This window comes from Prionailurus viverrinus, chromosome A2 (genome assembly GCF_022837055.1).
Source record: "Prionailurus viverrinus isolate Anna chromosome A2, UM_Priviv_1.0, whole genome shotgun sequence".
NCBI classification, from domain to species: Eukaryota; Metazoa; Chordata; class Mammalia; order Carnivora; family Felidae; genus Prionailurus; species Prionailurus viverrinus.
Genome location: NC_062562.1, coordinates 14,539,560 through 14,554,961, shown reverse-complemented (window position 1 = coordinate 14,554,961; position 15,402 = coordinate 14,539,560). Strand labels below are relative to the sequence as shown.

At 47.2% G+C, this 15,402-nt stretch overlaps 1 protein-coding gene across 5 annotated transcripts in view; it reads right to left on the bottom strand.

The window, feature by feature from the left end:
* LARS2 (leucyl-tRNA synthetase 2, mitochondrial) overlaps positions 1 to 11,429 on the bottom strand; it is a 190,162-nt gene extending 178,733 nt beyond the window's left edge. For 2 of the 5 annotated variants that reach the window (XM_047851016.1, XM_047851017.1), the window contains exon 1: positions 3,861 to 3,955. Coding sequence is in view for 1 of the 5 variants with exons in the window: in XM_047851021.1 (XP_047706977.1) it covers positions 3,861 to 3,955; positions 7,454 to 7,460 (102 nt within the window). In the remaining 4 variants the exon portion in view is untranslated. Of the gene's footprint in view, positions 1 to 3,860; positions 3,956 to 7,453; positions 7,470 to 8,640; positions 8,670 to 10,686; positions 10,819 to 11,352 lie in introns of those variants that run through there. The other 3 variants (XM_047851020.1, XM_047851019.1, XM_047851021.1) reach the window with 3 other exon arrangements.
* Between the last annotated feature and the right edge of the window lie 3,973 nt (positions 11,430 to 15,402).

Below are 15,402 nucleotides of genomic sequence, written 5' to 3'. Positions count from 1 at the left end.
GCAAGCTTGCATAATAATACCTTAAGAAGAAGAAAGGAAGGGAGGGAGGAGGGAGGAGGGAGGAAGGACACAAGGCAAGAAAGAAGTGAGAGGGGAGGGAGGGAGGAAAGAAGTGAAATGAAATGAAAACAAATGGCTTCTAAGGCCATACCGTAAGAGACAAGCTAATAGATTTTGCCAAATAGAAATTGGTCCTATTGGACTTACTTATAAATACATTTAAATTACATGAAATCAGCCAGCTGTTCATCAAACGGAGGTTGCCAAAGTGCTTGGGAAAGATTTTTTAAAGAATGTTAACAGCTCTCCACCTGAGTCTTGCTTACATGTTAAATTTGCTTAGCAGATCCGAAGGCAAAGACAAATCCCTCTCAAAATAACCAAGTTTCCTTCTGAATCGAACTAACCACACATGAACAATTCAATTCAACCCATCAATGCCTGAACAGCTTGTACATACCAAGCACCATCTTCTGTCCTGCAGATAAGGAGAGAAAAAGACACTGGGAGCCTGGGTGGCTCTGTCAGTTAAGTGTCCGACTTCAGCTCAGGCCATGAGCTCATGGTTCGTGGGTATGAGCCCCACGTTGGGCTCTGTGCTGACAGCTCAGAGCCTGGAGCCTGCTTCAGATTCTGTGTCTCCCTCTCTCTCTGCCCCTCCCCTGCTCGTGCTCTCTCTCTCTCTCTCTCTCTCAAAAATAAACATTAAAAAAAATTTTTTAAAGACACTAAATGCACATTCTCAAGAGCTCAGGAGTAATGGTGGAGACAGACAATTGAACCCTCCCCCTTCCCCTTAATCTGTGATGGCAGTAAGAATGGGGACTAAGGGGGTGCCTGGCTGGCTCAGTCGATGGAGCGTGCAATTCTTGATCTCGGAGTTGTGAGTTCAAGCCCCATGTTGGGTATAGAGATTACTTAAAAATAAAATCTTAAAAAAAAAAAGAATAGGGAGTATGGAACACATAGAGGATGGACATATCCTTCAGCCTGGAGAGGAAGGAGAGTACAGGAAATAGAGATAGATCAGGGAAGACATCCTGGAGGAAGTGATTTGAGTGCTGTCCTGCTTGTGTGGTTGTAAAACAATCTTCTGGATATCCATTCTTCACATCCTCAAAACTACATCTAGGAAGATGCAGGGCAAGAAAAGCAATTTCTGAAGTCCTCTGGCCTCCATGGTCAGGAACAGCTAGCTGCCTGGGAAGTCTTCAGTTCCTTGACTCTTTTGCCAACTCCTACCTCCCAAGGCCAGTAGGGGGCAGAGCCAGTAGCCCTGAGTGGAAAGAAGTCTCCAGGAATTGCCTTGAAATTACACTAATGTATTCATTAGCATCTCATTAGCATCCTTTGACAACAGTAAATAATTCATTGGTTCTGCTCTAGAATATCTAACGGAGTGGTCCAAACTCCTTTGCAGAAGGGGCAGGCCTAAGGGGCTGGGGGAGGGCTGAACTGGGGCAGCAGCTCTCACACTGAGAAGTCTTCCCTCATGGGCCCACAGCGCCACTCTGATGGAAGAGAACAAAGCAACACACCACTTTCCCTTCACCCGAGAAGAAGACCCCCTTTTTCTCCCATAAATGAGACCCTCTGAAAGAAGGGGAAACTGACCAGGGTGACCCACTTTCAAAACAGAATAAAGATTTGCTGTCAGAAATCTCACAACAAGCCCACATCAGCCTCCCCCCAGGCTACAGAGGTGCTATACAGAGAAAGATCCATGCCAAATTACGAGAAGTTCTACGATGCAGAGACCTTACAGCATCATTTGGCAAAGGGTTTCCCCAAAACTTATTGACCATGGAACCATTATTTTAATCGCGGAGGACTTATTAATATTCATCAAACACTGGTGTTCCATGGAGCTGAGATGCAGTTTGAGTCCAAAGGCTGTCTGTTGGCAGAAGTCCTTCTCACTCGGGGAGGTCAGTCTTTGTTCTATAAAGGCCTTCAACTGATTGGACGAGACCCACCCACATCACGGAGGGGAATCTGCTTTAGTGAAAGTCCATTGATTTAATTGTTGATTTCAACCATAAAGCACTTTCACAGAAACATCCAGAATAACGTCTGACCAAATACCTGGGCACCATGACCCAACCAAGTTGACACATAACATTAACCAACACAGTGCCCGATTTGGTGTCGTGTCACTCCATATGGTGTCGGCTAAGGAGCTCGCCTGGGGCTGGAGGAACCAAATCTTCCTAGATGACTCATTCACACAGCGGCGAGTCAGTGCTGGCTGTGGGCTGGGAGCTCGGCTGGGCTGTTGGGGTGGAGATGGGGGACCGGGTTTCTCTCTCCACGGGCTTTTCCATGAGGCTGGAAGCCCATCTTCTCCCTCCAGCAAGATGACTGACTTCGAAAGCAGGCGTTCTAGGATGTGTTAAACTCCACCCTCCAATTATCACTTTTTTCCCCATGCAAAATACCTTCACGCCTGCAACTCACATCCCTTTACCACACCTGGCGCAAGGACCAGGGTCTCATCAGCCAAATAACGTTCAAGTGTGGATGAGGCTTGTCAGGTCCAGTTCAAAGATAGCGACAAAACATTCCACCCATGGGGAAGTGGGGTGGATGTCCCCTCCCTGGGAATCTGGGGCTGGGGAGCTCCGTTGACCTTGTTGGTAAACAGAAGATGGCAAAATAATGCCATGGTGGCTGCTAGGCCTGGGCCTTAAAGAGACTGGTGCTTTCTGCTTTCTGCCTCTTGGAACACCTGCTCTGGGCCCTAAGCCATTGTGAAGTCCAACACCCCTGAGACCCCAATGCTAGAGCAGCCACAGGTAGATAGGTGTTCCAGTCTGTAGTGACTACTGAGCCCAGCCTTCCAGCCACCCCCAATGAGGCTCCAGACATGTGAATGACGCCATCTTGGGCCCTCCAGATCAGCCGGGACACCAGATGTATGGCACTGAGTAACCTTTGTGGGCACCCCGAGGAATAGGTCTGCCCAGATTCCTGACCCACAGAATCATATATTAAAAAAAATTGTTGTTTTAAGCCACAGCAATAGATAATAGGAACAAATGGCATTTTGACATCTTTTTTAGTTCAGAAGTTGATAAATCCTTTGTGTCTCATCACAGGAACCCCTTTTCTAATAAAATTTCACACAGAACCCTAATATGTGAAGAGGTATGAGGGAGCTACTTGAAGGAAGGATGGGGGTCCCGAACTCTCCATGATTTAAACTCAGTCGGTTAAGCATCCGACTTTAGCTCAGGTCACGATCTCGCTGTTCATGAGTTCGAGCCCCGGGTCAGGCTCTGGGCTGACAGCTCCGAGCCTGGAGCTTGCTTCTGATTCTGTGTCTCCCTCTCTCTCTGCCCCTCCCCCACTCATTCTCTCTCTCTCTCTCTCTCTCTCTCTCTCTCTCTCTCTCTCCCTCTCTCTCTCTTTCAAAAATAAATAAAACATAAAATAATAAATAAATAAATAAATAAATAAATAAATAAATAAATAAATAATAAACTCCCTCAATCCTCTTATCCTTGCCCCCTGGCTAAAGCACCTCTGGAAACACATAGAGACCTGAGAACACAATCAAAGACTGCAAATCTAGTCCTCTTTATTCTATAAAGACTGTATTTGAGGTTCAAGGGCTAAATGGTTTGCTTTATGTAAGCACGTCTCAAAATGCGGTCCCCAGATCACGAGCATCAACACCATCTGGAAATTTATGAGAAATGCAAATTGTCCAGCCATACCCCACATCCACCAAATCAGAAGCGGGGGTGGGGGCCCAGCACCCTGTGCTTTAACAAGCCCTGTCGGGGATTCCTTCCACAAGCTCCAGTTTGAGAACCACTGCTCTGTACCACAGGGTGAGGTAATTACCAAGCACGTACCTTGACTTGATCGGATCTGGGTTTGAATTCCTGAACACTTCTTAGCTTGGTGATTTTCGGCAAGTTACTGACTGTCTCAGCCTCAGTTTCCCTCTCTGGAAAGAGAAGAGAGTAGTAACTACTGGTTAGGACCATCCCTCTGATGGTCCCAACCTTCTTGGGTGCTGGAAACAAAGAGAGAGCTCTGAGGTCCAGGTTGATGTGGTAACTGAGGCCATCTGGAAGAGGGAATGGTGGCCATTTCCTAAGTTGGGGTCATAGGTTTTCTTCTAAGCATCCTTGACTAGTTCCGAGAGCAGGAGAGACAATGAGGATACACAACCACTGGGATTTAATTTACACTGACCAGCTTCACCAGAATTTCAGAGAAGCCTCAGTGTCCAGCCCACAGGCTCAAGTCTGGCTGTCTGCAGCCCCAGCCCAAGAGCCCTGTGCCTCTCCTGGGCTCCCCCTGGACCTGCCCGCATGATGAAGCAAGCCAGATCACAGTTGGTTCCGCCTCTAATGACTTCATCTGCCTATTTTTTCCTTCTTTCTCGCAATAATGTCAATACCAGAAGGAGGAGGTTGTCAGGGCAACCCGGAGTGGAGGTGGGAAGTCCATCCTTGACCTAAACCTTAAGTCTGTTTGGTTAAACACCCACTGAGTTCTTGGCTGCCTGGTCTCCTAGTAGCAAGAATGTAAAAATTCGACGTTTTCTGTTTTTCTCCTTTTTTTCTCTCCCTGTAATAATCTCTGTCTCTCCCCCACCTCTCTTTCTCTCTGTCTCTCTCTCTCTCTCTCTCTCTCTCTCTCTCCCCCTCTCCTCTCTCTGCAGAGTCAGCCTGACCTGTGTGCATTCTCCTGAATTTATTGGCTTTACCTCCTTCTGTTTCTATGAACCAATATTGATACCTTTTTCTCCCTGACTTCATAGATCGAGACCCTCTGATACCCTGTCTGATCAGTATTGTTCACCCTACCCCACCCAGGGGCAGGAATTAGATGAGGCAGAGCACCAGGAGGGCCTGGGAGCAGGTGGCAGACACAGAAGTCAAGGCTGGTAGTGTTACTGTCTTATTAATTCCCGTCTTCCTGGCCTGTATTTTCTCCATTACAAAACGAACATGTTGGTCTCAGAGTTGCCATAATTGTGTTATGATACCATTTAAAACGATAAGGAAAAAGTCTGGAGAGAAAAAAAAAAGAGAATACAGACAGAGATTATGTCTAAGGGATGAGATAACGATTTTTATATTTTTCTGTACTTCCTGAACATTTTTTTTACAATGAGCATATATTACTATTTTTAACTTTCTTTTTGAAATAACTATAGATTTATAGGATGTTGCAAAAATAGTACAGAAAGGTCCCACGTACCCTCCACCCAGGCATGTATTACTTTTATAATAAAAAATAGAGATTTTTAAAAATTATCCCATATATATAAGAACCAACTTAAGAGCTCCCAATGGCCAGAGCGTCATGGGTGGCTCAGTCAATTAAACATCCAACCCTTGATTTCAGCCCAGATCATGATCTCATGGTTTGTGAGATCAAGCCCTGCATTGGGCTCTGTACTGTCAGCAAGGAGCCAATTTGGGATTCTGTCTCTCCCTCTCTCATTGCCCCTCCCCTGCTCATGCTCTCTCTCCCTTTTTCTCTCTCTCTCTCAAAATAAATAAATAAACTTTTAAAAAACAAATAATTCCTGGGGCACCTGGGTGGCTCAGTCAGTTGAGCATCTGATTTCGGCTCAGGTCATAATCTCCCGGTTTGTGAGTTCGAGCCCCGTGTTGGGCTCTGTGCTGACAGCTCAGAGCCTGGAATATGCTTTGGATTCTGTGTCTCCCTCTCTGTCTGTCCCTCCCCTAATTGCATTCTGTCTCTCTTGCTCTCTCTCTCAAAAATAAATAAACGTTAAAAAATTTTTTTTAAAACAAAGAGTTCCCAATGGCCAAATCTGAGATAATTTGAGCAACGAATAATCATAGTAATGGATTATAACCCATAGGAAAAAAGAAAACATCCACAAGTCCACACTGATTAAGTAAATATCTGAATAAATAAATAGGAAGGGACAGTTCTACTTCAGAGCAGAATTTCAATTAATAAATGTAGAAGGAATGACAGAAACAGGAAACCAAGAGGCAAACAGCACAGCAATAACTGTTGTCCGAAAGTATCATCAATGGCTGCTAAAATCTGTGGGCCAATGAATGAGAAATGGATATTTCCATAGACTCAAGACAATTATTCAATACAAAGGGGAAAATAGAAATCAAGCAGACACCCATCACCTTAACCAAGGGATCAACGTCAACATTACCAGTAATGACATGTTGATATCACGCATCCCTGATAGCATTCACAATGTCACTTCTGGTATTCTTGTCCAAAAGGCATCACCTCAACCTAATCACAAGAAAACCTCAGACAAACGCAAATTGAGGGACATTCTACAAAAATGCTTGACTAGTACTCTTCAGAAGTGCCAAGGTCATAAAAGACAAGGCAAGACTGAGAACCTCTCCCAGATTAAAGGAGGTTAAGGAAACAAAAACTAAATGCAACATGGGGATTCTGGATTGGATTCTGAGCTAGTCAAAGGCGATTAGCAGAAAAACCAAGTGTATCAGTTAGGATTCTTAGCTGCAGGCAACAGAAACCAACTCCGGCTAAACAAGATTTATCAGAAAAGAATCAGAGCTGGAAGGAAGAGGCTAGATTTGAACCTAAACAGATGGGCTCTGGAGGTCCAACTCCTACATTTTGCTTCCTTCTGACGAACAAATGAGCCTTTAATGAGACGTTCTGTGTTCCAGGCACCAGAGATACAAAACTGAGCAGACTCAGTCCCTGAATATAATTGAAACCATGTTGGTATCCCCAGTCCTGAGCACAGTATCACTCCTGGAAGGTGTTTAACAAATGGCAGTTGCATGATTCAATGAACCAATGTGGCAGCTAGCCTCCAAGGTGGCTCCCAATGATCTCCCTTCCTGTTATTTACCCCTCAGGTAGTCCCCTCCTATGCTTTGGTACCAATATAATATGGTGGAAGAGATGGTCTATGATTTCTAGGGTTCGATCATAAAAGATATTGTGGCCTCAACCTCCTTTTCTAGGATCACTTGCTCTGGGGCAGCCAGCTGCCAAAGTCATGGACACTGGAGCAGTCCAGGTTCAATAATGAGAAACGGACACCTCTTGCCAACAGCCATGTGAGGAGGGCCATTTTGGAAACAGATCCTTGAGTTCCAGTCAAGGCTTCAGGTGACTAAGTTCTGGCTGACATCCTGACATCAACATCCTGAGAGACCTCAAGCCAAAACCACCTAGCCAAACTGCTTCTGATTTCCTGACCTACCAAAACTTTGTAATAATAATCATTGTTGTTTTAGATTCAACTATTGGGGCAATTTGTTACCCAGCAATAGATAGCTAATACAATCAGTGAATGAGTGAATGTCAGACCTCCACTTTCCTTCCTATGTCCCACGCTTACCACCACAGCACTGATGATATTTGGTTGTTCATACACCTGCATCACCTCGATGCCCTGAGAACAAAGTTCCTTTTTTCTCTGGATCCCAATAGCCTTCTGCCATACCTGACATGTAGCAGTTCCTCAATAAATATTTGTTGAGTGAATCAGTGTGAAGAGACAAATGGAGTCCTAAACCCATCTTTATCCAGAGTTCCCCAGCAATCCTAAAAATATTACCACCAGGGAGGAAGAAAAGGGATAGATTTTGAATAAGAACCCTGAAGTCAGTAGGGTGTTTTTTTTTTTTCACCTGACTTCCAATCACCCATGTTTTCCAAAAGTACTTGAAATAGGAGTGGAAGTGTTTGGTAAAGAGAGCAACACCCTCCCCACTACCCACTTGAGTTAAGTGGCCCCTTCTTCCAAGCCATGAAGGTATAAAGTGACACTTCACAGGTCACCTTGGTGGGCTGGCTTGTCACTATTTTGCAAGTACCACAATGTATAGAAATTCGCTATCTTCAAAATGTGCTTATTTTCATCTACTTGGAGAACTAACAAGCAGCCATTAAAAATGATAAGAACTATAGGGGCGTCCGGGGGCGGGGGGGGGGGGCTCAGTCGGTTAAGCGTCCGACTTCTGCTCAGGTCATGACCTCGCCGTTCGTGAGTTCGAGCCCTGCATCAGGCTCTGTGCTGACAGCTCAGAGCCTGGAGCCTGCTTCGGATTCTATGTCTCCCTCTCTCTCTGCCCCTCCCCCACTCATTTTCTCTCTCTCTCTCTCAAAAATAAATGAACATTAAAAATATATATAAGAACTATTAATCAATACGGAAAATATGTCACTTTTGGTGAGAAGAGCAAGAATGGAATTCCATGTGCATCACAAAGGCTGTATAGCCCCGGAGGTGGCCGGGACAGTGATCCACATTATCGCTCCCGTTGCACAGAGAAAGAAGCGAGGCCACGGATTAGAAACCCAATAAATGTCACAGAGCTAGAACCTGGGTCAAGCCCTCTGGCCTCCACGTTAATGGCCTGTCCATTATACCCTAGCGCGGCAGTTCTCAAACTTCTTGTTCTCGGGACCCCCTTACACTGTTAAAAAATCACTGAAGCCCCCGAAGAGCTTTTGTAAACTCCAAGAGGACAGGGACAGGGATCAGCCTTTGCTCAGCTTTGTGGGCTCATCCGCTCGCCATTGAACACACACACAGTAGGTGGTCAATTCCTGCGGCAGGATGAGAAAGAGAGAGGATGGGAGGGAAGGAAAGACCACCCCAGGCCCAAAGCGGCCCCACCATCTCACCAGCACCTCCTCCGGATGCCGCCACCTGCCATAAGCCCCACTCCTTCCGGAATGCCGGAAGCGACCAATAGAATCCGCAGATACTCATTGGCACCGTCATAGACCACTTACTATGTACCGGGCGCTTTTCTCTCACTTTCCATGGATGGTATTTACCCCTCAACAGGAGCAACCTATTTCTCGGATGCTATTATTTTTCTTTTTTAATTGTAGTTGACATATACTATTAAATTCGTTTCAGGTGTGCTACCTAGGGATTCGGCAATCACATGCATTATGAAATTCAGCTTGTATTATTTTTACAGATGAGGAAACTTAGGCACACACAGAAAGGCTAAATACCCTGCCCACAGTTACAAGATGAGCAAAGAGTGGACCCAGGGTTCACTCCAGACTGTGCCGACTCAGCTGCAGCTCGGTGCTGCCTCTCGCAGTGGGAAAGGGGCTCACACAGCCGGGGGCATCTCAGTGGAGATCGATGAGGACTCGGCAAGGGGAAAACAGCCAGGGAAGCGGCCTCTGGTCCACACTCACCGCTTCAATCACATGCAAATATACCCAAGTTCAGCGGGTGCACACATTTAACAATCCACCCTGGAGGGGCAGGGACTGATGTGGAAGCATTCACCCATTTCCATGGTGTAAATGTTTTCTTAGCCTGGCTGATTTCGAGAAACTCCTGAGTATTTATAAAATTCCTGAGTATTTAACAAGGCACTCTTGGAAACCAGAATGAGCTGGCTCCAACACCCCACTGTACCAGCCAGTCCAGCAGCACTGACTTGGCCCCTTGGGTCCCCAGCAACACACAAGACACTAACCAAGCAACTGCCATGAGATGGACTATTGTTAATATCATTATACCAATGACAACACTGAGGCTCCACACAGATAATTTTCTCGGGGCTACAGAGCTGGAACGAAAGCGAGCAGGGAATCAAGTTCGAGTCTCTAAACCCACACCGGTCAGTATGGTAACCACGAGCCACATGTGACTATTGAACACTAGATGTGTGACTGGCCCAAGCCGAGATGCCGCTGAGAGTGTAAAACACACACCAGGTTTCGAAGACTTTGTTAAAAGAAAGAAGAATGTAAAGGATCGCATATATATATATATATATATATACATATATATACATACACACACATATATATATACACATGTATACATATGTATATACACACACACATATATATACACATTTTTAAAAATTTTTTGTTAACGTTTATTTATTTTTGAGAGATAGACAGACCATGAGTGGGGAGGGGCAGAGAAAGAGAGAGGGAAACACAGAATCTGAAGCTGGCTCCAGGCTCCGAGCTGTCAGCACGGAGCCCGAGGCAGGGCTTGAACCCACAAACTGTGAGATCATGACCTGAGCCGAAGTCGGACACTTAACTGACTGAGCCACCCAGGCGTCCCTTGTTTATATATTTTTACATTGACCGTATGTTGAAATGATAATATTTGGGACAGGCTGAGTTAAATAAAATATATTCTTGAAATTAATTTCATTCTTTTCTAAAGTGGCCACGAGGAAATTATAAGTTAGGTGTTTAGCTCACAATATATTTCTGGGAGCATGACTCTAGACTCCTGGTCTAGTGCTCCCTCTCGCAGCACCAGGGACCCATAAATCAGGGACCCATAAATCCCTGCAGAGTCTTGTGTTCGAGAACGCATGTGCTCATGCCCATGCACACACACACACACACACACACACACGATCCCTCTTGTGGACAGGACTGATCGCACTGTCTCCTCCCCACAAACACTCACCACTCACCCCTCAGAGCCTCTCAGCGGCCATAAAGATACACAGCCCCCCACACCTGTCCGCAGAGCATCTGCCTGAGGACCTCACCCCCTCCAAACGACCTTGACACCTGGACGGAAATGCCGCCCTGGAGCACCTGCTGGGGGAGCCCCCCACGCACAGATCAGCATCACTCTGTCTGGCTGGGCGGTGGGTAGGGGTCAGTCAGCACCTCTCCCGCCAGCCTTAGTTTCTTTGGGGAGCCCTTCGAGGGAAGGATATTTACCTCAGTGCGGCAAAATTACTGTCCTTGGGTAACAAGAGCGACGGCTCGGGTGTTCGAGAAGGAAATCGCTTCTTTTCAGACACAGCTTTTTCCCAGCTTTCTTCTTCCTGAATTTTCCAGCGTGCACTTTGCCTATGACAGAGGGGGCCAGATCAGAAGCCCACTGCTGCCGGCTTCTCAGAGGACTTGCACACTTTTGTGCATGTGTTTGGGGGTGTGGGGGTGGGTGGGGAAAGCAGGAAAATCAACATGTTCTCTGTCGGCCTCCCCTCTGCCTCATTCACAAGCCTGCTTGTTCAGCACCCTGCTGGCTGTGCTCTGGCCTCACCGAGCCACCGGTTCCCCAATTTTTAGGAGTCAGGCTGTTTCAAGTTCACAGCCGTTGGGCATCTCCAAAGGGTTTTGTTTTTTCTTTCCTTAAGTATCAAAACACAGACCTTCTGGCCCAGGTGACATTAATCTGACAATTACATGGAGGTAATTATCCAAATGCAGACTTTGGATTCTATAAACAGACACTGCCACAGCCCCCACTGTGGCCCAGCAGGACCCTGTTTACCGAGGTCTCAGCAACCTCCCCGGCACCCGTCACAACAGCCAGCGAGGGTTTATAAAGACTCATCACAAAACACAGATAGGCTCCGGAGATACAGCCTTCCCGCTTACAGTTGCTTAATTAGATGGAATGTTGCCTGTTGGATTCCAACCAGGTGAGCTTCCATAGACACATCTGACTACAGAGAAGGCTCTGGGCTGGCCGGGGCAGGGCAAGGCTGAAGATTCTAGAAGCTGCGGTATGACAGGAGGAGGGCTGTGTTAGAAGTGATGGCCGGTCTCCTGAGTCACACTGCCATGACTTAGCTTTGAAACCTGGACACGTGGCTGTCCCTCTGGGCCTTCTTTCTTCCCTCAGTAAAATAAGATGGTGGTGGGTTGGCCTCCTGCAGGCTCTGCAAGATCAAGGTTGCAAGTAGCTGAAAACCCCAACGCAAACCCGTTTGTCATTTGTTCCTTCAGGGAACAAGAGGCAAAAGAGGGTGACCCTCAAGCAAGAGACAGTCCGCGTTCGGTGTCGTCAGAGGCCCAGGTTTCTTCTCTGCTGGCCACACTGCGTAGTGGCACCTTGTGACCACGCAGCTATTTCAGGTGTCACAGCCCAAGCCATCTCAGGGGCAAGAGAGACACGGCCTACCTCTCCTGCAGCCTCATTCCCAAAGGCTCCGCCCAGAGACCTCCCCTCTCACATCTCACTGGAGGAACGTGGTCACATGACCGCTCCTGAGCCAATCATTGGTCAGGGGCACCGCGCCAGACGACTTAGAACGAGCCTGGATTTAAAACGAGTTACCCTCCAGGGCGCTTGGGTGGCTAGGTCGCTTGAGCTTCTGGCTCTGGCTCAGGTCATGACCTCACGGTTTGTGGGCTCGAGCCCCGGGCCGGGCTCTGTGCTGACAGCTTCACGCCTGCCTGGGATTTTCTCTCTCCCACCTCACTCTCTGCTTCTTACCTCCCCCGCCCCCCAAATAAATAAATATTTTTTAAAGACTTTTTTTTTTAAGGAATGTATTGACTTCTATGAACTGAAAAGTTGAAGGGGAGATTTGAGCCCGCTCCATCAAGGGGATGGAATGGTATCTTTGGGGAGGGCTGGATCTTTCTCTCAACCCTTTCATTGCCAGCTCTGTGTCAGCTCCTTTCTCAAGCAAGCTCTCTCCCTCTCTCTACTCAGCAGATACGACCTTTGGCAGCTAAAGGCTTACACGGTCGTCAGTACAGACTCTGTTCCGTGGAACACCTTAAGTGGAAGCCACGTTTCGGGAAGTTAGGTCTGACCATGGGTGGGCTGGTTGGGAGAAAAGAGAACAGAAATAGGGAGACCAGATGGGGGTGGGAATTGACAAGGAAGCTGAGTGGGGGCCAGACGATCTGGTGACTAATTCTTTGCCTGGTCCTTCTAAGCAAAGGAGAGTCTTGGTCCCAAGTCCTGATCATGTCATTCAAGGTCTGGCCCCAACTTCCTTTTCTGACCGTCTCTCCTGGAGCTCATCAGCACATCCCCCCGTCTGTTTTCAGGCAGATCATGAGAACACGCCTGATGACGCCCTGGTTCCACCTCTGCCACCCGTCCCTGCCTGTCTGCACAAGTGCACCTTCAACCGGCCTTCAAGGTGCAAGCTCACCCCCTCCAGCTCACCCCCTCCTGACACCGCCCCCCGTAAAGGAGTTCCTCCTTCCTTGAACAAATGCACGACCCATTACTGTCCACTCCTGGAATCTGCACTTGTCTTCTCTACCCCATCCCCACCACAACCCACCTCCAGACTTAGCGTCTCTACCCCCCAGGAAGGATTGTCCCCAGAAGCAGGAGTTGAAGGAATTCCAGAGATCCAGTTATCAAGTTACTCTGGTTGCCAGTTGAGCTCTGACCTTGTGTCCCAGTGTGATGACAGGGTTCCTAACTTGTGCCCTGCAACGACAATGGCATCCAACATTTCCAAGCACTGTCTGAGTGTCTGGCCCGTGTTCCCTCACACTGAAACAACGTTAGTGTTTCTCCTGTCTTACAGAGGCGACTGAGCAAGGCACAGGGAAGTTAAGTAATCTGTCCCCATTCAAAGGAAAGACACAGACTCCACCTCTCATTGAGGAAGCGGCAAACTTTTAGAACAGCACATGGAACCAAACGGTTGTTGGAACCGTTTTTAGGAACACAGTCCACCACGCCATGCTTTCTCCTGTTTAAAAAAAAAAAAAAAATTATTTTCAAATAGTTTTAGAATTGTGTAAGAGTCGCAAAGGTAGTACAAAAAATTTTCGTATGCCCGCCGTCCGGGTCCCTCTGTTGTTGACATCTTACATAACCGGGAGATGTCTATTACGGCGCATGTAGTCACAAGCGTCTCCTTAATTTCTGATCCGTGCAGTCTCTCGGTCTTTCCGTATCGTTCGTGGTCATGTTACTTGTGAAGAAAACCGGGTCAAGTGTGCACTCTCACTTCGATAAACATCCACTCTCACATTGTGCTTCAATGCTGTATGAAATTTATTAATTAATTAATTTAGTTATTTATTTATTTATTTAATGCTTATTGATTTTTGAGACAGAGGGAGGCAGAGCATGAATGGCGGAGGGGCAGAGAGAGAGAGTGAGACACAGAATCCGAAGCAGGCTCCGGGCTCTGAGCTGTCGGCACAGAACCCAATGCGCAGCTGGAACCCACAAACAGTGCGATTATGACCTGAAGCGAAGTCGGAGGCTTAACCGAGTGAGCCACCCAGGCGCCCCAAAATAACTGGAAGCTTTAAGGTTGGCATCACAAAGTAGCTATCGTGTTGGATGCTTTTCCCACCATACACGACCTTATAGAGATTGAGACTTCCCCACCCAGGGATATGAGCCTCTTTCTTATCTGGAAAGTTATTCGTTGGCTAATCCGCGCCTCGGTTTCTACGTCTGATAATAATGTAGATGTAGGGGGGGCTGGATGATCTCCAACCTCTCTGCCTCAGCTTCAAAAGTCGATTCCATAAGATAAATTTTGTTAACTTAAAATTTATTTTTTTGAGTCTTAGAGGTCAAATTTCTATCTTGATTTTAAGGCAATTAAACCACATTAAATCGGTTTCTTTTAAAGTCTGAAACCTAGGGGCTCCTGGGTGGCTCAGTTGGTTAAGCATCCGACTCTTGATTTCCGCTCAGGTCATGATCTCACAGTTTGTGAGTTCGAGCCCCACGCTGGGCTCCGTGCTGACAGCACAGAGCCGCTTGGGATCCTCTCCCTCCCTCTCTCTCTCTCTCTCTCTCTCTCTCTCTCTCTGCCCCTCCCCCACTCACACTCATGCTCTCTCTCTCCCCCCCAAAATAATAAACTTTAAAAAAGTAAATAAATAAATAAAGTCTGAAACCTAAATTGCCTTCTGTCTCTGGGCATTCCCCTCCCCCCTCCCTCACCCCTCCAGACTCGGGGCTCTGGGAGGGCAGGGGTGAGGCTGAGCACTCACAGCATTTCTGGCGGATGAATACAATCACTTGCAGACGCGTCCCCTTGTTGCTCTGTTTCTACTACAAGTTCACGAACTCCTATAACTTCCAAGTACATTTTTTGCCTCCCAAAAACTACAGTTCGGGAAACTGCAGTTTCCTCCAGGGAAACAACATGAGGTACCTATTTCCTTTAGCTCTTCCCACACTGTGCCTACTGTACCCACCTCGGGGGGACACCCGAGAAATGCTGTGGAATGACTGGCTCTGGGTGCATCCCCCGCGAACGCATTTGCCATTTATTTAGTCAACAAATATTTTTGGAACACCTAATATATGCCGGGGTGGGGGCGCTTCTGCTGGTGCTCAGCCCTGTTTTCTTCGGAATAGGATGGCCAGCCCCTCCGAGGAGGTGATGTGTGCGCATGACTCTGAAAACCTCCCACCAGCTGATGGCTAAAGGTATCAGAAAGATAGAATGGGCTCTACGTGATACCAAAGCAATGCGCATCTGGGCTTAAGATATTTTATCCTGGCAAAATACCTTACTGGTTTTGCTTCATGTTGTTGGTTGGTCTCACGTTATTGTGTCTTGTTTTGTTTTATTCATTTTTGAGGGAGAGAGAGAGAGAGAGAGAGAACGGGAAAGGGGCAGAGAGAGGGGGAGAGAGAGATTCCCAAGCAGGCTCCAGGCTCTCAGTGCAGAGCCCGGCGTGGGGCTCAAACTCAGGAAC